Source organism: Sturnira hondurensis, unplaced genomic scaffold (assembly GCF_014824575.4).
Source record: "Sturnira hondurensis isolate 20B ecotype Veracruz unplaced genomic scaffold, ASM1482457v3 Scaffold0010128, whole genome shotgun sequence".
NCBI classification, from domain to species: domain Eukaryota; kingdom Metazoa; phylum Chordata; class Mammalia; order Chiroptera; family Phyllostomidae; genus Sturnira; species Sturnira hondurensis.
Genome location: NW_028082759.1, coordinates 25,282,166 through 25,306,825, shown reverse-complemented (window position 1 = coordinate 25,306,825; position 24,660 = coordinate 25,282,166). Strand labels below are relative to the sequence as shown.

The following is a 24,660-nucleotide window of genomic DNA, read 5'->3' as shown; positions in this document are numbered from 1 at the left end:
TTTGATGAACATTTTTAATAAGAAAAACTATTGAAAACCTTTTCACAGGCACTAATGATTCCATAAATCAGATAATGTTAGGGTAACCTTCAATATCTGCAAATTAAATGCATTTAACTTGCTTCTATATTTGAGTCTAAGGCAGTTTTGGTTATTTCCAATGGAGTTGTAAAAAAATTTTTTTCACAAGTTACTGATGTAGTGGGAGTTTTATTCGGTGATTGGTGATTCAAACAGCATCCAATCTAGCAAATAGAAAGGAGCTTTGAGAACTGTACAGGCAAGAGATTTTTACAGACCCAAGTAAGCAGGAACAAAGAAGTTATACTGGACATTTGCTGGTTGGGGAGAGCAAAGCTCCTTGGAGCAGGTTAGGGAGCTGGTGCTGAGCAAGCAAGTGCTTATTGGCTGGCCCAGGGCTTCGTTTCTGGGGCGCCCAGAGCAGAAACCTTGTTAGGTTCTGATTTGCTGACTTGGGACTTAGCATGAGCGACTGCATGGTGGGCCTAAATCTGCTGAGTTTAACAGAGAATATTTGTCTTAGATGGGAGTTTTGTTTTCAGGGTTGACAAGTGGTGATTATTTTACTTTCTCTTGTTCCTATTAAGACTTTGTACCATATCTATTAGTGATATAAGGATTAGAAACCATTTCTTCAAATTATTTTCTTTAAATCAGCTAATCAGCTAAATTTAGGAAAAATTTAGAATTTCATTTGTATATTCAAATAAAAATACAATAAGAGATTTAACATCCAAAATTCTATTAAATAAGAGGTAGAATTATGTTGCATAGAATTAAAAGTCGATAAAATAATTTCATTTTATTCTTCATTTACTTCATGTAAGCTATAAATCTGAGTACACTAAGGAACTCCAACAGTGAAATAAAAATAAAATCTTAGCAATATTCAAAAGTTTATGTAACCTAGAAGATAATCATTAAATATTATAGATAATAACTTAATCTCACAGTATAGAATTATTTTTCAAAAGTTCTCTAATTTTACCCTGTTAAAACTCTATCATTTTTTGTAGCCTATTTTGATAAGGATTCCATAAATATATAATTTCATATTTTCACTAAATAGGAGGCAGGTTGCGTTTAGAATTTGGTGGTATCCTCTAGTGATTCAGAGTTTCAGTGTGTCGAATTTTAGTTTTAATGTCCTCTACAGAGTAATTTCTGTGACTTTTTATGGGGACATGATATTTAGTTAACATTACGTATTTCTGTATAAACTTAACAATTGTGGTAAACTGTCCATCACCTGCAGTGTAGCATTTTCACTGTTTCCAGTGTGCGGTTCGCTGATGCTAAGTATATTCAGAGCGCCACAAGGCTTTCCAGGCCGTTCTCATCCCATCACTGACTGAAGCATTTATGTTAAAGAAGTAGATTGTTTTTGTCAAGATTCTTTCAGAAGTCATTAACCTTTCAGGTGTTACTTACATGTGTATACATGTACCTACTTTATATAAATGTATTTGTAGAACTAATTGGTAGTAATACAACTACCACATGAAATTGAATTTTCAAAATACAGAGCTGTTGCTCATATTTAAAATGTTCCATACTTGTATGCTTTGTGCATTTTTAGAAATTAGCATCGTCATTGTTAAGATGCAATGGCTGGATTTCAGTACATTTTGAGTGCTCACTGTGAGAAAAATGCATTTGCTTCCTTGGGGTGGGGGGAAGACAAATACTTTATTACAACAAACACAGCCAGTCAGAGGGCCCATTCACCAAATGTTTGATGTCAAGAATGAAATTGTCTTGTTGCAAAGCAACAGATTTCAGTTCAGCAAAAATCCTATTTCTGCTGAAGTTTTTCATGCGTTAGGAAAGTGTGTTTAATTTATAGGAGCTAACATAGAAACATGTCATCTACTTGCAGTTTGAACTTTAGTCATTTAGCTCATTCATTACACTTATTAAAGATGTATTTTCTCATAGAGCAGCTGCCTGGAACTTTTTTCTTTTTAAATTTTTATTTTAAATTTCCCTGAACTGTGTTCAACAGTGTACTTGAGCTTATTAAGGCACTAATGTTAAAAGGCAAAACTAATGTGATCATTTCTCAAATTCAAGACTGTAAGAGAGGACTCCCAGCAAAGTTTGGAACTACTCATAGTATCAAGTAGGAGATTAAGCTGTGAACAGTCTCCCTCTGTGTATTTCTGTGTGCGTGTGTGATTTGTTTATGCACACTTAAAAATGCTTCTCATAATTTTTTGTATTCTTTGCTATTCTAAAAATTTCAGAAGCTTCCTATCCATTTATCCATTTTAATATTTTATGTATATATCAATCGTATATATAATATCTTATGTATATATCAGTGGTATATACATATATACATATACATATGTATATACACACAACACATATAATTTTATACACTGAAATTGTACATTTATTTTCTGACTGCAGTCGTATTCCACTGCATGCTCCTAGCCTCTCCAATTCTACACGTCTGAGACCTTGACCTGATATTTTATTTGTATCTTCAGTCTTTGTGTTGGCTCACTGTCCTCTGCCAGGAGTCTGTTTGCATCCTGCCTCTTTCTGCTGCCTGCATCTGGTTCTCATAAATCCCAGATGAAACTGAGCAATCCCGCCCTGTTACGACACTACCTATATAATTCATCATTATCAGCTCTATCCAAGCTCAACGTTGGCCCCTAGTTTTCAGATTCTTCTCATGGGATTCAGGATTAATTGGGACCCTCTGTTTGTAAGTTGTCAGCTATCTCCAAAATGTTGACCTTTGTCTGCAGTTGCGTTCTCTGACTCCAGCCTTAGGCTGAGGGCTATGTCCCAGAAGTCTATCTCCAGAAGTGTTCAGCTCTTTGAACTGTGAGCCCTGTAGTTGCTAGAACAGATTCCCATATATAGGAATCAAAGGGAAAAGTTAATACAGATCTAAGAAAGAGCCCAGTGGAATGAATTATGGGTTTAGAGACATGAATTAAACAAAATTATTCCTGCTTTTAATTAGCTTACAACCAAATAGAGGCTATGGCAGAAGCACCTTGGTGATAATAATAATAATAATAAGTAAAATACTTGCAATGAGTGGCATTATGTTATCAGAGCCTAAAGAGCAGAGATTTTTTTTTTAGCTCAAAATTGGCTCTCTTTCAGTTCACTCTGGCTGAATGCAAATGACTTGCTTAAATTCTTTTTCTCAAGTTCTTCATAAAAAAAATTGAATAATAATACCTACTTCATGGAAATTACATACTAAATGAGTAACATATGTAATACTCATACATATCGCTGGTATCAAATAAGTGTTCAATAATAAGTATATAGATGAATATGTATGTATATGTGTATATGTACTATGTATTTCAATTTCTATATAAATGTGTGAGCAAAGTTTGCAGAGAATAATTATGGTTTCAGTTGTTGACATGTGAATGTTGAGCCCTTTGGTAACTGGTTACAAAGGGAGACAACAAATAATCACTTGGATGTGTCAGCCTAGAGGCAGCAGAAAGTTCTGAAGTGAAGCTAAAGTAATAGTAAGCATTATGCAGTACTTCCCATGGGATATAATAAAAAAAAAACAACTCTTGGGAACCAGTGGCATAAGCTGCTTAGACCATTTCTTCAGGCAGTGAGGAAGAAAGGCTCAAAAAGAGGCAAACGATAAAACAACAAAAGGCGTCATTGCCGAGCTCCCAGGTAGGAGGAAGCCCTTTGTGCAGAGCTGGGCTTCAGTGTGGGACTTGCTCTCTGAGGTCAGGGGGCACTCTCGCTGAGTCCCCGGATTTCGTCTTCCTGCCTGATGCTGAGAGGCAGGAGCTCCGGAGCTCATGCTCTCTGTGGAGAAGTCAGGGGCTGGACTGGGGTGTGGGGTGGTCAGCTCTGCCCCCAGGTACCAAAGCGAAAAATCTTGCAGGCAGAATTCAAACTGGAGATGAGTTCAATCGCAGTAAAAGACAGAAATTTAGTCTTTGTCAGGTTTTCTTGGTAAAACCGGGGCACGGCAGGGCGGGGATAGTGAGACTGGCCTGCACATCTCCTCGGGCAACAAGAAAGTGAGGCAGTGGAAGAGACAGTGCCTGGATTTATCCATTATCGATGTGGGGGGAAGGAGGAAGTGAAGAACCCACCTGCTTCTAACGTGGGTCCTGGCAGGTAACGAAGAGGGAGGAAGCCACTCTGGGGCTAGTGTGTGCGGAGAGGAGGCCCCTGTGGGCACGGGGTGCCCCGTCCGGGCTGCTTCTCCGGCCAGAGCCCTTTGTTGTCACTGACGTACTTTTAACATCGTCTGGAAAAATGAGGCAGCCTCTGGTATGAACACAGGGAGGTTGAACTTGCTGAATATTTTCGTGGGTAAACAATTTTTTTTGCTTCCTGAGAAAATACATCACCAACAATATTTATGTAATTTATAGACAAGGAAAGAAATCTCATGTTCCTGACCAATGAGTTAGTCACCATTTCATGTTGGTTTTCCATATATGTGTCATCAGACACTTCAGAATATCAAAGACACAAGCTTTGCTTGGCAGTTGCTGGGTGATTTCTTAAGTTGCAGTGTCGCTGATGAGAGAGCAATGCCTGTATCAGAAATAGTCAAGTCTTGTTTGAACTCTTACTGTAAATTTGAAAATTCTGCCCTTGGTATAATTAACAATTCAACATGTCTTCCAAAAAGCTGTGGAATTTTCCAGAGCTAAATGTCCATATATTTATACTTCAAGGGAATCATTAAGAGGAAAGGATGATTCAAAATGTTTTCCTGAATAATATCATCAGAACAACAAGTCAGAAGTTTTGGGGAGCAACAAACATCCAGAGAACTCTGCCACAGAAATTTGTTAGATCAAAAACATCAGTTATATATGAGAGCTTTCCATTTTTCTTGTTTTTACACATCCAAAACCAAGGAGTAACACAGAATACACTTTATGTGCCAGCATCATCCTGAGCATGTTACATTCCCTCAGTACTTCTCCGGGGTAGGTTCTGCGCTCGTTATTCCCACGTTACAGATGAGGACACCGATTCAGTGAGTAGAACGCAGTGTGGGTGGAAGAGATGGTGGAGCCCTACACGTCCTCCCATCCTTTGCCTCTGAGACCTTGATCTAGTTGTCCCCTCTCTCAGCTCACCGTGCACACCTCGCCTTCCCATGACATACCCTTTTGCTCACGCAAATGCACAGACATCCTTTAGTTAAAATTTTTTTCCTAATTCAACCAATGTGAGAAATACTAACATGATTCAGATCATTAATTTCCATTTTGCCAAATTGTATATAATTAAACACACATTGAAGAGACTGAGGCCAACCATCAGCCATTAAGGATACCTCTGAAAATACTGATTTTAGCATGAACAGGTCTTGTGAAAAATTCAAAATCTGTGATGGGATTGTCTTCCGTTGGCCCACGGAGTTAGACTGGCATACCCCAGGGCCTCCTCACGGTGGGCGCCTCCTTGAGTCTGTGCCCAGTGCTGTTGTCTGGGCTCAGCTCATCCAGAGTCCAGCAGAAGTGGAGGTTGGAAAACGAGTTTGAAGACACAACTAAGGGCAGATGATTCGCCTTTGAACTGGGGGACGGATGGCAGCATCTGAGCAAATAGGACAGCTGAGCTTTGCCACGAAGAGGCTGCCAACTTTGTGAAGCGGAGATAACATAGCCAAGGTTCTGTTAAATGTTAGAGTTTCACTATGTGTGGATTGTCAGAGCTGGAACAGGAAATAAACACGATTTGCTTCCCATTTACGTTAAATAGGAAATAAACACAATAAAAGCTTTTGCAAGTTAGCTCACTGACATAAGGTTATTTCCAGAACGTGGGAGACTACAGTTTTGAAATATAACTGGAAGCCGCCTTTTTCCCCGTACAAACAAATGTCAGTTAGTACAGTAATGGTGATTTCAAGACCTCAGAAAGCCTGTTGCAATTTTTGACATTAACATCGAAAGTCATGGCTCGGAATACAATTCTTAACATGCCTTTGTTTACACGAAGCGGGCCAGCCATTCCGTGCCCATGGGTATTCTCTCCAAATCTGGTTTGGGTTATTTTAATGTAATTTCAGAGAAACCAGTGGTGCCTCTCTTGTGGCGTTTAAATGATATTGTTGTGTTCTGTGCTGTCGAATCAGCGCCTTCAAAATAGAATAAGAAGTTGAAACTCTGGGCAGTATCACTAGGAAAAAGCTGAAGTACTAGTTCATAAAGGAAAAATTGTGTCACAGAATTAAAGATGAGTCACTTGTCTCTGATGAGAAATTTAAGATTCTAACTTCTCTCTGGTAGTGCTGACTAGAACTAGTTATTAAAGTTGCTATTCTTTTTGTTACTTGTAAGCATTAAGACTTCTCTTTTTTTCTGTTTCTAGGATCCCCTGCCCTGACTGGAACTGGAACAATCAATGTCATAGTGGATGATGTCAATGACAACGTCCCCACTTTTGCCAGGAAGCTGTATTTCACGACCATTCCCGAAGACGCGCCCACGGGAACGGACGTCTTGCTGGTGAACGCCTCCGATGCCGACATTGCCACAAACGCTGTGATCAGGTGCGTGCATTCCCCTTGCCCCCAAACATGGGCTGTGTTTCTTGGTAAACATTAGTCTTTGCACTAAGTGAATATAGTGCTTAATTTTGCCAGAAATATCATAATATTAAGACATACCCTGTTGTGGTTATCTATTGTTGAATAGCCAGTTGTGCCTAAAATGAGGATCAAAACAATAGTGATTTTATTTATTGTTTCTAATTGCAGCGTTGCTAATTTAACATTTCTAGGCATCAGTTTTCTTACCAGTGGGCTAGGTGTAAAAATAATACTAAAACTGACTTTATGGAGTTATTATGGGGATAGAAAAGACATTTAAGTGAACTATGTAGTGCCTGTAACAAAACATACTCATCACCCGTCCACCTGTACTATCCTGATCCATGCAGAGTGCCTTTCTCCCCACCTGCCGTCTGTTGGTGCTCAGTAAGTTTTGGGAAACTGGGGAGAGGTGTCCTGTCCTTCATAGTGTGACCGTCTGGTAAACCTCCGTGTGCCACGCAAAGGGGACTTGCTGCACAAATGGCGTGGGGGTGTGGCGGATGAGCAGTGGGGACAGTGCTCTGGTCTCCGACATTTCAGCCCTCAGTGTGAAGCTGAGGGTTTGCAAAACCAATCCCCGCGTACGGTTGCTAGAATAAAGCGCTGGGGTGTTAGGACACTTTCTTCTGGTGAATGTCCGTTTCACACTAAAGGCTTCCTGTGTTTGGAAGTGAGGGAGGTCAGTGGGAAGTGGGCCTGGAGGACGGCCTGGAAGATCCCCTTCGTGTTGGCAGAGTGCTCTGCCCTGTGCCCCTGGTAGGTCGGCTGTGATTGTTTTGGATTCGATAGCATGCATTTTGGTTGTTCGGTGGACTGGTTGGGCTTCCTTCTTCTTTTAACCTCAGAGAATGAACTTCATCCATTCGCATTCACTGAAATCTGTCAGATGCATCTTCAAACGACTCTGCTGTTATACATTCACATAAAATAAAAAAATGGATGAAGCTATTTTATCTTCTAAAATGATTAAACTCACTTTTAAAACAATTTAGGGCAGTTACAGTTATTACACCTCAAATTAAAACATTTCCATAGATAGAGTAAGCAGTTATGCCAACCTAAACCTTTATGTGCCCTGATATCTTTTTAATGGAATATAACACACTTTTGTGTTAGGCATTAATCACTCCTTGCTGTTCGTGGACTCCAAAAGAAAATCCATTCTTCCTTCTGGTTAATGGGACTGTTTTATGTAAATTTTTATATTGCCTTTTAAAATGTAACATATTTCAGTAATTTACCTAATTCCCACAGTGCTCTCTCACAGCACAACCCCCAATGTGTCATATAATTTGTTAATTTTACCCCAAGATGATGGTCTACCATGCTCTTGGACACAGCAGCTATTTAACAAGTATTTATTTGTATTTTTCTTTCTACTCATTTGGTTAAGCTCTACATTTTCATGGGTGGTGCAGGTACTTGGCATTACATACTTTACTTCACTTTTAATATTTTCTCCTCTAGTAAGCCATCGGGCATTTATTCCCAGTCTCTACCTAGTCTATATCTTTGCTTCCTAGGTTTGTGCTCCTCCTTTCCCAACTAGCCATAGCTCCACTCAGACCTCAGTTCCCCCTCTTTTAGGTCCCAACCCTGGAGAGAGTCACACAATAATGTACAGGGTCAATGTTCAAGGGCGAGTTCCTTACTCTGTGCTCTGAGTCCCACCCCACTCAATTTCTACCCAGTCTTTAATGGGGCAGGTACTTGCCACTCTCTCTTGGACCTTCAAGTTATCTCTTCCCCGGATGCTCTCTTCATCTCTACAGAATGCTCTGATTCTCTGGTGTCGGAATCTGGTTCCATCATTTACCTGCCATGACTGGGAAAACCACGCTAGTGTCTTTATGGTTCAGTATATCTGTCAGTAAAAGTGGAGATAGGAATTGCTACTTTAAAGTTTGCGAGTTGAAATTAGTGTTTTGCTCAAAGCGAAGATAGGTGTAGCATTCAGTTTCTCAAGTATTCACTTGCAAACCAACACGAAGAGTGTTCTTTCATGAGTGCAGGTGAGTAACGAATACTTTTTAGAGGAACTACTAGGAATCTGGGCACGTTATCTTGGCATCTACCCATGTACATTGCCACATGTGTTTCTTCTATCTCTTTATTTTTTCAACCTTACAAGTATAAATCTCCTTGAAACTGGGATTATAGATATCATGAAATATTGCAGAATGCCTCATATTTAAAATATACTGTGGTAACCTTGAGAATCAAGTAAAGTCTAGAAAAATTACATAAATACTTTAGTTTTTAATTTAGTAAGTGTATTACCTACTTTTGAATAGACATCATATAGACTACAGCATGTACAACTGTGTAGAATAAAGAATAAAAATTTACAGTACAAGATTCCTTTATGGATTCTGTGCCGGAACCTGTACCAGAGCTCACACCATTTACCATTCAATACATTGTTCTCTTTCCTAATATATCACAGTTTTGTCATATACAAACTATACCAATCCAAATTTGCGTGCATTTTTCATCGTTTTATTTTTATTTCTGAATGCTTGGAAGAACACTGATATTTGCTCTCATAAAGCTGTAAGAAGGTTGGCGGCACTATGAATTACTTCCTTGTCCCCTATTAAGTTATTTGGTGATTTCTACATCTTCTGATAGAAACAAGGTTTCCCAAAATAGTTACACAATTTTTGTAATCCACGTTCCAACAGACTTTCTCAGGAAGGTCAGGCAGTTGATTATTTCATGAGTGTTGAATTTCTAACTTAAAGAATTCGTTTCCAACCTTTGCTATTTTTATTTAGAAAAGGGGACTCAATATCTTCAACCATGGAAGGGTAGTGATTACAAAGAGGAACTTCTGGTCCAGGAAACAGACCCAGTGCTGTTCACGTTCACCCCTTCCCTGGCGTGTGGGGAGCTTAACCATCCGAGTGATGCCCAGCGCTTCACCAGTGTTGGAGCCATTGCTCACCCTGACACCCTCTCTATTCTGTGTCCACTTTGCTATCACGTTTGCCTTTATATTTTTGAAAATATCAGCTCCCTGACAGCTTATTATTTGTCTTAAAAAAAAAAGACGAAAATGCCGAAATGTGTCTTTTCAACTGTGAGTGTCACAGGAGGCGCGTTCTCGCTGCTGGTGGCCACGTGGGTTGTTCCTGCTGGTCCTCATAGACGCACGCTGCCGTGACTTTATGAACGCAGGACAAATGATAGAAACACGCCCTTAATTCCAACAAGGCCGTGTCTTTGTTGGTGCAGAGGAGGATGCTTCTCTGTTTCCTCTCTACCTCTAACTTCAAATATGATGGACTCCAGCCAGCACTTGACCCTGCAAGTTCAGGAGCGCCTTCCCCAGCCCATCTTTCGGGGATATGCGCTTATAGCTTTCCTCTTCAGAAAGAAGAGAGACGCTGCTCTCGGGGGACACTCCTCTCTGTTAGCCAATCTGGTCAGCGTCAACGTGTCCATGGCGATGTCGTTTCTCTCCTTACAAGAAAGCCAGGCCGTGTGGCCGTGTGAGGAATGATGAATGAGAGAATTAGTAACTAGGAATGTCTCTGTGTAAATAATCAGTTCTCTTGTTGTTCTGGATGGTCAGTATGTATCCAGTACAGTGTTTTGTCTTGAACGAACACCCTCTTCACCTGGTGTTCTCTGGGATGTTGTGGAGCACAGCAGAAAAATAAATTTGAGATGCGTTTCACAGATGTTCATCTGTGATCCTGGACATTAACGGCAATGTTAGAGCAATGCCCTGATTTATGCTTTCTGGCTCGTCTGTTTCAAACACAAAAATCTTCTGGGTACATTTTGGAGCTGGGCATGATTTAGAAGTCCACAAGCCTTGCGGAGACCTGCTTGATGTCTTGGATGTCTTGCAGTAAAGACTGTCAGTGTGCTATTCGCATAAGCTTTGAAGTATTGACCTGTAGTCATGGCCTTTCACTGTGATCTTTCTCGCCCTTCTCTGCATTTCTGCCTGCGATTTGAAAGCGCAGTGCACAGACACTGCAACGCGAGAATGAGAAGGAGTGTGTCCATCTCTGCTCTCTGCTTTAGTTACAGGATCATCGGCGGACACTCCCAGTTCACCATCAACCCCTCCACAGGGCAGATCATCACCAGCGCGTTGCTGGACAGGGAGACGAGGGGCAACTACACCCTGGTCGTGGTCTCCACTGATGCCGGGTCCCCAGGGCCGCTCTCCAGTTCCGCCAGCGTGCTTGTCACTGTGACGGACGTCAATGATGACCCGCCCAGCTTTCAGCATCACCCGTATGTCACGCACATCCCGTCTCCTACTCCTCCAGGTAATGAACCCAACTGTGTGGGCAAATGGAGGCGGCATGTTGGACGTGTTCTACAAAACACGTGTCTTTAAGTTTTACACATGTTCTTTGATGTGGCCCAAGTTTGTAAATCCTTTGACATTCAACTAATTTTGCCTAACAAAAATTAAAGGAACGCTGAATCTCGTAAATGAATTCTCTCTTCCTTGACCAATTGTGTGGGAGACTTTGTAACTATTCTATCTTTCCTAGAAGTATTTCTTAGTATTACTTGAATAGGGTTAAGTGATTAAATAGGTACCACGTTGTAGCCAGGGAGGCTTCTGCCTGGAGATGCTGTGTTTCAGTTCCCTGAGACCAGGGGCTTTCCCTTCCCTCTTTCTTTTCCTCCCCATGCCACATCCCAGCACCTGAAACTCTCCCTGGAGTTAATAAGACTTCAGCTGTATTCATTTGTGGAAAATTAATATTTTTGCTTCAGTGCCTCGTAGATTTTCAAAAATGTTTAACCAATGAATAATTCTAAATGATGGTTCTCATTAATATTATGTTATTTCCTTTCTGAGGGTTGCAGATTTGTTTGTTGGTCGCTGTGTGGAGCCGTTAATTAATCAACCACGTTCACACCGATGACACGTATCGATCAGTCAGTGTCTCTTTGAAACTTAATTTGGTTGCCTTTGCTTGTCTGCAAAGAATGTCATACTCTCTCAAGGACCACACAGGTCTTCTGCCATCTGCAGTTTTTGAGATGACATTTCAAACAGGAATACACACAAATACACCAAGAGACACTTAATCTCCCTGCTTTGAAACATTTTTAATCCGAAGAAAAAATAAATGGGTCCAGGATTCATCCTCAGTGACCTTTGATCTTCTAGTCACTCAAGAGTGTCTAATTAGTAGCAGTTTAAGGTATAATGTCCACCAATTTTTGCCAACTTTCTGTCAAAGTCATAACTCGCCGATGACAGCCTTCACCTGAGAGGGTGCTGGCGGACGTGGCCCTGATCACACCTGGCACGGCATCTGCTGTGCAGTGTGGGGGACACTCGAGCATCTTTTCCTTGTCGTCAGACGCAGTTCAACCACTGGTGCTTTTTTTTTTTTTAAAGGGAGACTTTTCAGTTTTGTCACAAACCCTTCTGCAGGGCTGGGAGCACAGGTTTGGGAAAGGTTCCTGAACAAATGTATCAAAAACATCTCCTTCTGGCAACTCGTTCGCATATTTCTGCTGCGGTCTGTTCTGTTGGCGTTCATCCCAAGCGCTGGCTGTCGGAATCCACGTCGGGTCCGCTCTCTCTCCGTTCCTCCTTCCTGCTACTTCACAGTGGCTCTCGTTGATTTATAGACTTGCCTGTGTGTATATGCACATGCTTTGTCTCCATATAGTCTTGTCAGAGAAAAGCATTTTGCTACGAAACAGTAGGCATAAGGAATCAACAATGATATCTTAAAACATTCTTTATGTTGACAGGATTACCTATATGGTCATTCAAAGATGTTTTAAGACTTATTAGAGCAATTATCTTTTCCACTGGGCAGCCGCAGGGCTATCAGCAGAGTGCACGGATCGGTGTGTGAGCTGGAATCGTATGACATACAGATTTTTCTCCCAGGAACTACAGTGTGGAGTGATTAGCCATCGCCCTTGCCGGGGCCTCCCTCAAAGGCATAATGAAGAGTATTAAACCCAGTGGACTGTGTGGGCTTCAGTTAGAAAACAGCACGTCGGGCCCTGAGAACTATTAAGTAGACTTGACTTTGCAACTTCAGAGGCAGTATAGGAGGTGCTGTGCTCCCCTAGGAATCCCAAGGCCCATCGAGTAGCAACATAGTGCTCTACAGGCATCAGCCCATCACTACACGCTCTGTTTGGACCGCCTAACCGCACGCTTCCTCTCTTACAGGTTCCTTTGTCTTTGCGGTTACAGTCACGGATGCTGATATCGGACCCAATTCTGAACTGCATTACTCTCTTTCGGGCAGAAACTCGGAAAAATTTCACATTGACCCACTGCGGGGAGCTATCATGGCAGCCGGACCACTAAACGGAGCCTCCGAAATGACCTTTTCCGTGCACGTAAAAGACGGAGGTGCGCTCCCAAAGACGGACTCCACAACAGTGACTGTGAGGTTTGTGAACAAGGCAGACTTCCCCAAAGTCAGAGCCAAAGAACAAACCTTCATGTTTCCCGAAAGCCAACCGGTGGGTACTCATGTGACCACTGTGATGGGGTCCTCCCTGAGAGGGGACCCTCTGTCCTATTACATTGCCAGTGGGAACCTCGGCAGTACCTTCCAGATTGACCAGTTAACCGGGCAGGTGTCCATCAGCCAGCCTCTGGATTTTGAAAAGATACAAAAATATGTCATATGGATCGAGGCCAGAGATGGAGGTTTCCCCCCTTTCTCCTCTTACGAGAAACTTGACATCACCGTATTGGATGTCAACGATAATGCCCCAGTTTTTAAGGAAGATCCATTTGTATCTGAAATATTGGAAAATCTTTCCCCTCGAAAAATACTTACTGTCTCAGCAATGGACAAGGACAGCGGGCCCAACGGACAGTTAGATTATGAAATTGTTCATGGCAACAAGGAACATAGTTTTAGCATCAATCATGCCACCGGTGAGATCAGAAGCATTCGACCTTTAGACAGGGAACGAGTCTCTCAGTATGTGCTCACGGTGATGTCCTCGGACAAGGGCTCCCCTTCTCAGAGTTCCTCGGTGAACGTCGTCATTAACATTCTGGACGAAAACGATAATGCCCCGAGGTTTTCTCAGATATTCAGTGCCCACGTTCCTGAAAACTCCCCCTTAGGGTACACGGTCACCCGCGTCACGACCTCTGATGAAGACGTTGGTGTGAACGCCATTAGCAAATACTCCATAATGGACACCAGTCTTCCCTTTACCATTAATCCCAGCACAGGGGACATTGTCATTAGCAGACCTTTAAACAGAGAAGACACAGACCGTTACAGGATCCGAGTTTCCGCTCATGATTCCGGCTGGACTGTAAGCACAGATGTCACGATCTTTGTGACAGATGTCAATGACAATGCTCCGAGATTCAGCAGACCCTCCTACTATTTAGATTGCCCCGAACTTAGTGACGTCGGCTCCAAAGTAACTCAGGTGTCTGCAGCAGACCCTGATGAGGGGACAAATGGACAAGTGTTTTATTTGATAAAATCTCAGTCAGAGTATTTCAGGATTAATGCCACCACAGGAGAGATTTTCAATAAACAGATCTTAAGATACCAAAATGTCAGTGGCTTCAGTAACATGAACATCAACAGACATAGCTTCATAGTGACATCTTCTGATCGAGGTAACCCTTCCTTGCTCAGTGAGACCACCGTGACCATCAACATAGTGGACAGTAATGACAATGTACCCCAGTTTCTCAAAACCAAATACTTTACTCCAGTCACCAAAAACGTGAAAGTTGGTACAAAATTAATCAAAGTCACAGCAGTAGATGATAAAGATTTTGGATTGAATTCTGAAGTGGAGTATTTCATGTCGAGTGAAAGTGCCTTGGGCAAGTTTAAGCTGGACAACAATACAGGGTGGATTTCAGTGGCATCTTCCCTCATCTCTGACTTGAATCAAAACTTTCTGATCACCGTCACTGCCAAGGATAAAGGGAACCCCCCACTTTCATCCCAAGCAACTGTTCAAATAACTGTCACTGAGGAAAACTACCACACTCCAGAATTCTCCCAAAGCCACATGAGCGCCACCATCCCCGAAAGCCACAGTGTCGGGGCCGTAGTGAGAACGGTTTCTGCAAGGGATAGAGATGCGGCGATGAATGGCCTCATCAGGTACAGCATTTCTTCTGGAAACGAAGACGGCCTTTTTGCCATCAATTCCTCCACCGGTGTGTTAACACTAGCCAAAGCTCTTGATTACGAGCTATGCCAGAAACACGACATGACCGTCCGTGCCACCGACGGCGGATGGGTCGCAAGAACGGGTTACTGCAGCGTCACTGTCAATGTGCTCGATGTGAATGACAACTCGCCGGTGTTTCTCCCCGAGGAATATTTCCCAATGGTTTTGGAAAATGCCCCAAGCGGGACCACAGTCATCCACCTAAACGCCACAGACGCTGACTCTGGAGCCAATGCTGTGATCGCGTACACTGTGCAGTCATCTGACAGTGACCTCTTTGTCATTGACCCCAACACGGGCGTCATCACCACCCAAGGCTTCTTGGATTTTGAAACCAAGCAGAGCTACCACCTCACCGTGAAAGCCTTCAATGTCCCCGATGAAGAAAGGTGCGGTTTTGCCACAGTTAATATACAATTAAAGGGGACAAATGAATACGTGCCTCGTTTTGTTTCCAAGCTTTACTATTTTGAAGTCTCGGAAGCAGCCCCTAGAGGTACGATTGTTGGGGAAGTGTTTGCCAGTGACCGGGATTTGGGCGCTGATGGGGAGGTGCACTATTTGATTTTTGGTAACAGCAGGAAGAAGGGTTTCCAGATCAATAAGAAAACCGGACAAATTTATGTTTCTGGACTTCTGGATAGAGAAAAAGAGGAAAGGGTTTCTTTGAAGGTGCTGGCCAAGAATTTTGGCAGCATTAGGGGTGCAGACATAGATGAGGTCATTGTAAATATCACCATTCTCGATGCCAACGACCCACCCATTTTTAGTCTGAACATCTACAGCGTCCAGATCAGCGAAGGGGTCCCGACGGGAACTCACGTGACCTTTGTCAGTGCCTTTGACTCAGACTCTGTCCCCAGCTGGAGCAGGTTTTCTTACTTCATTGGGTCAGGGAATGAAAATGGTGCGTTTTCCATCAACCCGCAGACGGGACAGATCACCGTGACCGCAGAACTGGATCGAGAGAGCCTCCCAGTGTACAATCTCACGGTGCTGGCTGTTGATTCGGGGACTCCCTCAGCCACAGGAAGTGCCTCTCTGTTGGTCACCCTGGAAGATATAAATGACAATGGCCCCGTGTTGACCACCTGCAAAGGAGAAGTTGCGGAAAACAAACGCCCGGGAACGCTGGTGATGACCCTTCAGTCCACCGACCCTGATCTCCCCCCAAATCAAGGCCCCTTTAACTACTACTTGCTGAGTACCGGTCCTGCCACCAACTATTTCAGTCTCAACACTGCGGGGGTTCTGAGCACGACCCGAGAGATCGACAGAGAGCAGATCGCAGACTTCTACCTGTCGGTGGTGACTCGGGACTCTGGTGTCCCTCAGATGTCGTCCACCGGCACTGTGCACATCACCGTGGTAGACGAGAATGACAACCCTTCCCAGTCCCGGACTGTGGAGATCTTTGTCAATTATTATGGCAACGTGTTTCCTGGCGGGGTTTTGGGCTCTGTGAAGCCACAGGATCCGGATGTGTTGGACACCTTCCACTGCTCCCTTACTTCGGGAGTGACGAGCCTCTTCAGTGTCCCCAGGGGCACTTGTGACCTGAATTCCCAGCCAAGGTCCACAGACGGCACGTTCGATCTGATGGTGCTCAGCCATGACGGCGTCCACAGCACGGTCACGAGCAACATCCGCGTGTTCTTCGCCGGCTTCTCCAACGCCACCATCGACAGCAGCATCCTGCTGCGGCTGGGCGTCCCCGCCCTGCAGGACTTCCTGACCCGCCACTACCTGCCCTTCCTGCGCCTCGCGGGCTCGCAGCTCGCGGGCCTGGGGACGGCCGTGCAGCTCTACGGGGCCTACGAGGAGAACAACAGGACGTTTCTCCTGGCCGCCGTGAAGCGGGGCCACAATCAGTACGTGAACCCCAGCGGGGTGGCCACCTTCTTCGAAAGCATCAAAGAGACCCTTCTCCGGCAGAGTGGGGTCCGGGTGGAGTCCGTGGACCACGACCCGTGCGCCCACGGCCCGTGTCAGAACGGCGGGAGCTGTATCAGGCGGCTGGCTGTGAGCCCCGCCGTCAGGACCCACGAGAGCCTGCCGGTCATCCTCGTGGCCAACGAACCGCTGAGGCCGTTCTGGTGCAGGTGCCTGCCGGGCTACGCCGGGGGCTGGTGTGAGACCGACATCGACGAGTGCCTCCCCTCTCCGTGCCACCACGGGGGGACCTGCCACAACTTGGTGGGCGGGTTCTCCTGCAGCTGCCCGGAGGGCTTCACTGGGAGGGCCTGCGAGAGAGACGTCAACGAGTGCCTGCCCGGCCCATGCAAGAACGGCGCCGTCTGCCAGAATTTCCCCGGGAGCTTCACCTGTGTGTGCAAAACCGGGTACACAGGTAGGATGACGTCTGGCTCTTCTCTCTGCCTTGAGCCATGCCCCTGTGAGAGAAAGGAATGGTGTCGTTTTTAAGTGGTTTTTTAATGATAAAATGGGTATCATCATAGCAGTGGTTTCAGCACTTACTATGGGCCAGATACTGGTCTAAGTCCTTTATCTGTATTTATTTTATTTACATCTCATGAAAAACCTGTGTGAAGGGATAATTATTATTCAGGTTTTCTAGACAAGGAGGCTGAAGGGGAGAGAAGGTAAGTCGGTTTTCTCAGGGGACCCAGTGGATTTCTTGTAGAGTCAGGACATAAGTGAATTCCAGAGGACAGGCTTCTGGATGTCACCTAATCTCAGTGACCTTCAGTGTCCCCATCTGTAAAATGGGCGCAATCACACACCTGTCTTAGCATTGCTGTGTTGAGTAACAACGAAGTTTCGAAAACACCTGGCGCCAAATCGAGCACTCACAAGTGGCGAGGACAACTAGTGGCATCCGTAGTGGGTCAGTGCAGTGGCGGTGGTGACAGAGGTGAGCCACAGACTCTGAGAGGACAAGATAACTCAATGGCACCAGGGCGGTGTGAGTCCTCCCAGAGCTGGGGTCTTAGGACCATGAATCATGGGGCTTCGTACATGTTGTGAGTCTGGGGCTTCGAAAAACCCTCCCCTAACCCTCGCCAAACAAAAAGTTGCTTCTTCTGATGGGAATTCAACAGCAAAGTTGGTTGCTTTGCCCATGTTCGTACAATAGACTCATTCATATGTCCACGTAGAGTGAGCTTACACTTAGCTGTAGCACGGAGAAAGTGTGCATGTGTTTGGTACTTAGGTAGGGATCAGGGAGTGTGTCCCGTGGGCCGGAGACAAGGCTCCACGTGCAGATTTCAGCGAGCCATTTTCCATCACCTCCTGGTGTGTTTCTTTCTCGTTTCATTTTATGTACTTTGCAAACTTTTCTGAATGTTGTGGTTGAAAATTGTAGGAAAGCCCTTCTTTTAATTGTGAAGTACGAGTACCATTTATCAAGTGGCCATTTAAGGTTAAAGCTCCTTGCATTGGAGATGTTGTTATTCACTTTGTTGTTCATTTAGTTCTCCTTACAACTCTATGAAGAATTATTATTCCCATTTCAAAGTGCAAAAAAAAATGTATCTTAGAAGGACTAAAAGAGGTAACGAGCTGGTTCTCCAGCACGATGGTCTAATCATGCAAGTAGATAGAAATGGTCCAATTGCGTTTGGACCATGAGCTTGACTCAAGACCCTCTGCTTTTGGTATGCATGCCACACTTCCTCACACTTCCATGTGCACTTCCTGTAGAGTATGGTGGCAAGTCTGTGATATCTTCGAAGAATTGTCTGTGCGGGTTTCTACTTGGTCTTCACAAAAAGCCTATGAGATCATGTATTAGTCTGAGACCACTCAGGAGCTGAAATTACGGTAGGATTTTCAGGTAGGAAGGTAGATAACACAAGGGGACAACTTACGAAATGTTCAAACTGGCCAAGAGCGAAGGTCAGGAAAATTCACTGACATAATCCAAACTCGTGCCAGGCCAGAAGGGAGTCTGGAGAAGGCAGTGTTCTCACTCCCAGCACCTGTGATACAGAAGGATAGAAATGGGGCCAGGGTCAGCAGGAGATACCTGGCTGGGGAAGATACTGCCCGGACTCCTGTCTTATGTTATAGAAAACTGAGCCTACACCGGTGACTCTAAGGGGAGTTGCCAAAGCCTAGATCATCACCTCTTTCTTGATTGACGGGCACAGTCAAGACTTAATGTTGAGCATCGATGATCCACTTTGTCATAAACACTGCTTTAAACACAGTCAAAGTTTCTGCTTGGTTCTGGTTTTGCAGCTTGATTATGTGGCCACAGTGGTTCTGGTCTGAAATTTCTAGTGTGAGTCAGACCCCATGACACCTTGAAGTTGTGCGTTGATTTTACATACCACCCCTTATCAGAGCTCACTTTAGTTTCCAGTTCCTTCATCAGAGGTAACCCAGGAATGACATAAACACACATGAAACTGAACCACTAATACGAATCCTAAGTTTTAAAAAAAATCATCAGTTCATTGTTCCAAATTCTATATGTAGAGTGCATCCCATAAAACTAGCAGGTAACCGAAGTCTGATAGTTTTGTTTCTTTGTTTTGCAGGAGACAGTATAACAAAAAAATACAGTGACAAATTATTAATGTATACGCCATATTAGAACACACTGCTTTCGTGTCTGTCCGCTTAAAGGTCTTTGCAAAGATAATCCTGCAGGCTGGTGGTGAGCTGCTTGGTCCAGCTGGTCTTTGCCAGGTGGCCTGGCTCAGGAAGGTGGGGCTCCTGTGCCGAACACCCAACACAGCCAATCAGAGCTGAGAAGCCTTCAGACTGAATTCACACTTAAACATAAGTGTCTCAGAGAATGAATTTTTAAAAATACTCATTATGGCTCAGACTCCTGAACATTAACCAAACACTAGGGCCTTAATGAAGCCATCTTCAAAACCTGTGCATGTTCAGATATTTTGGGGTCATCAGAATTACTTCAAATCACCAAGGTTTTCATACTGTATTTACTTTTGTGGACTTTCCCTTCCCCTTTTTCAGTGATTTTTGAAGTCTTTGGCATTCAGAATAGGAGCTGTGAGACTTTCTTAAATTTCTGCTTAAAATAATTCTCAGCCACTACCCCCCCATCACACACACATACACATATGCACTCACACTAACACACATTCAAATGCACTCACACACATGCACTCTAAGACACACTCGCACACTCCTCACAGATTCATACACACCACTGCATACTTCGTGTGAAGCTAGAAATTGTGCTAAAGAGTATAAATGAGTGGATTATGTATGAATCCACGCAGACTGATTCTGTGGGTCCCCCGGCCTCCTAGTTCGCATCCATTTTCATTGTCAACAATGCACGTTCTCACGTGCTATGAAACTTCTGGAATCTCAACACCTTCTCCCTGTGATAGGCATCGTACATCAGCGCAGTTAGCTGATGGATGTCAGGGCAGTGAGATCAGTTTATTTTCCGAAACAGCTGCTGACACTTAGTGCACCTTCATGGAAATAGGGTCCTGGAGCTCCAGAGCACAGATGCCCTTCCCCGTGCAGGCCTGGCCGGTTTCCTCCTGCCTCGGGGTGCTGACAAATATCGGTAACGGGTTTGCAGCACTAATTAAGTTAACAATCCGAGATTTTGTTTCACGGCGCTTCAACCCATCAAATTATTTTCCCCAGAAGCATGTTAGAGAAATTCAAACTGAATTTGTGATTCAAACTCAAGTGATTATTGCATTCCAATAATCACTGTGTCATCAACACTAGAATTAAAGTAGATGGACATAGGCAGAACAAAGCAGTCTGTTGCTGAGTTCCAGTTGGGTAATTGAGCGTGCGTAAATGTTCCAAACCCAAGACATTTGCATGTAGGAGCTTCCTTCTGATTCGAGGTAAAATTATGATGTCTTTCCCCTCACATAAAAAAGTCCTTTTAATAATCATTTAAATCACATTGAGTTTTCAAACTCTGTCTTTGAATCAGAATTTCTAGCATGGCAACCACTACCAACTTTATGAATTGAGAAAAAAATTACTAATTAAATGGATCCTCAAACTAAATGTCTGAATGGCAAATAGTTTACATGCACTACCACCCTAAAAATAAGACTGTTTTTCCCAAACTTAACAACAAACTCCTGTATTTGACTCCTACCAAAGTCATTTCTGATAATTGCCAAGGAAAAATAAGAAAATAAAACACTTTTAATTAAAAGCTTAAATGAAAATTAGATATTTTCTCTTACTGTGTTTTGGCATATACACAAAGAATCAGATTCTACTGATCATTTATTTAACCTTTAAAGGAAATTTATTCTAAAACTATTATTTTCTTAGATTGTAGTTTCTGCTATTCTGTAGTCATTGTATGTTTTAATAGAGAATTTCTGGGTTTATTGGGTGTCTTCCACCCCTCCATTTGAATTAATTGTCATAACCTTCAGTTGATATTTAAATTAAATTCAAATGTCTGTATTAAAATCTCATTTTGTAAGGGGTAAATAAGGCAATTAATTTATATAAATCCCCCCAAAACTTTAAATTTCTTTTATTGTTGCTGATTTTTGTTGTTTAAATCAACATTTAAAAAGTTAGTTTTTTCAAACAGAATTCGGGAAGAATATATTTGAGAGACATAGCATTACTGATTTGGGTTTTTAGACTCACGTATTTTCCTTGGGGACACTTTATCCAAATGTTTGAATAGTATGGAAGGATGGTGTCCCCTAAAGTGGCCCCCCTTTGTTTTCCCGTTTCCAGTCTCCACACAGTGAAGTCTGTAATTTTGTAACCCACTGATAGTTTTTCATGATATAAAGGTTATACTGCCCACAGTTGTAAAGTATATTCATTTAAGGATTTAATACATGCTACTTTTAACACAGCTCTGGAAGAAATTATCAAAAAAATATGAAACCTCACTTAGTCCAATAACACATTGGGACAATTACGTCCGTTCTTACATTAGGCAGAAAATGGTGGAGGTTGTGACTTCCTTGTGGCAAATAAGCGATCAAAGGCGTAGCCAGTTGGTCTTAATTTATTCTCTATTGGTGATACTGATATTCTATAAAGGAAAAACAGTCCCCTTCTTTAGAATGATTTGTCTGGAATCCAGCTGGAAAACACCGCAGGAGAGGGTTCGCCTCTACACAGCGTCTCTTTGGGGGAATTTCTCACAGGCTGAGGGTAGTGTTGTCCTGCCGGAGTCTCCAATGTGACGCATCAGTACAATACTTAAAATGTAATTTCTGTGCTTCTAAATCGGTAACTTGTTTATTTTCATGCCTTCCCCTTGGAATAGGAAGGTATTCTGAAATTGTTAGTGTTTTGCCTTGTAAGGAGGTTCCCAATTTTATTTATGAAGGAAAGAATGCTGTGTTTGTGACCCCATGATGCTGAGAGAAACATGTTTGTTAGCGGTGTCATGGGGTCTGACTCACACTAGAAATTTCAGACCAGAACCACTGTGGCCACATAATCAAGCTACAAAACCAGAACCAAGCAGAAACTTTGACTGTGTTTAAAGCAGTGTTTATGATGAAGTGGATCATCGACGCTCAACATTAAGTCTTGATCGTGCCCATTAAACTCACATGTTTTCCTGGGACATTTAATAAAAGCATTAGTGCGATCATGCTGGGAAGTAGAAAAAAGCTTTATGGAAACGAACTCTATTCAGTTAAATACATCATTGAACCCTTCTGTCAAGGAATGGAAATTAAGAACTCAGTCACATCACATTGTTTCTTAGACTCGGAAAACCAGAGACTCTTCTAATAATTACATATCATATACATCTAATAATATCATGTAATCGATCACACAGTCATTTGGTGGTACCAAAACACATCTAGGTTTACATAAGAAAAGAATACCGCCAGGACTACAGCAAAAACAAGTGGGACTGGCATTCTGCCCTCCAGTGGGACTACGGAGAGAGTAACTCCTGAGCGGTAACTCTGTGGGACCTGGGTGTGACAGCAGGCCTGTGACCCGTCGGTCGGCGCTGTAGTGTCACTATTTCTTCGGTAAGAGATTAGCCTCACGGGACCTCTCCTCCTCCATCTGTGAATGGACACGTTCCCTTTTGACTGTGTCATCTCCCCCCATTGCAATGGCAACGCTGCGTCAAGACACCTGACTGTTTTCCTGACTGCAGCCGCCCCAGCTTCTCGCAGGCCTGGTTCATCATCGCTGCTCAGCCGAAACTGGTTGAGTCACCTTGTAAAGATGGTGTGTGAGAAAAGTCTTTATCAGCTGAAAACTATGCAGGTTAGGTACTGTTGGTTTGGGAAAAGACAAAGTATTCGTAATCCATAGTCGAGAATACATCTTCTTTTTTAAGATTTTATTCATTTATCTTTAGAGGGGAAGGGAAGGAGAGAGGGAGAGAAATATCAAGGTATGGTTGCCTCTCATGGGTCCCCCGCTGGGAACCGGCCTGCAACCCAGGCATGTGCCCTGACTGGGAATCGAACCTTGACCGTCTGGTTTGCAGGCCCGTGCATAATCCACTGAGCTAGGGCCCAACCAGCCAGGGCCCATAGTTGAGAATACATCTTGATAAGCATTTGAAAATATATGGATGTGTTTTCTTATGTCTCATTCTGCTTCACAACAGGTAGGCCTGCCTAGAGTCAAGGGCCACTTCTCAGGAGTGAAGGACTGTAGTTGGGCGAACTAAATGAGATGAATTACTTTTAACAAATCTGGGTCAAGGAAATCTCTAGTTTTAAAATGGGAAAAATGTAGCAACACGACATGATGGTCTGCTGCTCAGCCATAAAAAAGAAGAAAATTGTACCTTTTGTGACAGTATGGACGGACCTAGAGAACACTACGCTAAGTGAAATAAGCCAGTCAGAGAGAGACAAATACCATATGACTTCACTCACATGTGACATCTAATGAACAAACTGAACTAACAAGGAAGTGGGGGTGGACTAATAGGTGGAGAGCAGGATGACAGCTAGTTTAGGGGGGAGGGGGGAAGGGATGAGCAAAAAGGAAAAAGCACTCGCGGACGCAGACAACTGTGTGGGGATTGCTGGGCGAGGGGGTATAAGGGAACTAAATGGTAAGGGAAAATACAATAAAGATTTAAAAATTTTAAAAGTAGGAGAATTAGATAAGTTTAGTGAAAACATCGACATATGTTCACCATTTGTGTTTTCACTGAGAACAGTAATTCAAGACGTGCATATCAATTACTTCCTAATACTACGATGCGTGTCTTTACAGTGGGATGACTGAATAAGGTTTTGAATTCTGAGATAGTCCAGTGTCCTCATGTCAAGTAAAATGGTCTCACATTTCTTTTCTTCAAGATGCAATGTCTCAGGATAGATTTCTACATATAGTAGTGGTGCTATTAACATTTATGTGCCAGAGTTCTAAAAATGAATTTGATGCTTTTCAGGAAAAATGTGCGAATCTTCAGTCAACTACTGTGAATGCAACCCCTGTTTCAATGGTGGTTCCTGCCAGAGTGGTGTGGAGTCCTATTATTGCCACTGTCCCTTCGGTGAGTGTAGCTCTGCTGGCCACAGGAAACAGCAGTGCATTCTTTAAAAAATTATTTATTTTTAGACAGAGAGGGAGGGAGGGAGGAAGAGAGGGGGAGAAACATCAAAGTGTGGTTGCCTCTGGCACACCCCCTACCGGGGACCTGACCTGCAACCCAGGCACATTCCCAGCCACCAGTTTGGGAATTGAACTAGTGACCCTTTGGTTCACAGGCCAGCACTCACCCACTGAGCTAACACCAGCCAGGACAATGTCCATGTATTTTGACTTGCAGTTCATCAGTTTTGTTTTATGGTGTCCCTGAATGATTAAGAAAATATTAAATGTTTTAGACAGGAGGTTTTGGCAAAATAAAATCTCAAAAGCTTAGTATTCTTAAATGTTATTTATGGAAATCTCATTGAATATATTGCTTTGATCATTCTCAGAAAAAT

The 24,660-nt window shown here is 43.2% G+C and overlaps 1 protein-coding gene across 1 annotated transcript in view; it reads left to right on the top strand.

The window, feature by feature from the left end:
• The window catches only part of FAT4 (FAT atypical cadherin 4), a 140,724-nt gene that overhangs the window by 85,081 nt on the left and 30,983 nt on the right, over positions 1-24,660 (top strand). Inside the window, exons 7-10 of the mRNA XM_037058572.1 lie at positions 6,373-6,553; positions 10,634-10,884; positions 12,774-17,123; positions 24,120-24,224. Coding sequence (XP_036914467.1) covers positions 6,373-6,553; positions 10,634-10,884; positions 12,774-17,123; positions 24,120-24,224 — 4,887 coding nt within the window. The remainder of the gene's footprint in view (positions 1-6,372; positions 6,554-10,633; positions 10,885-12,773; positions 17,124-24,119; positions 24,225-24,660) is intronic.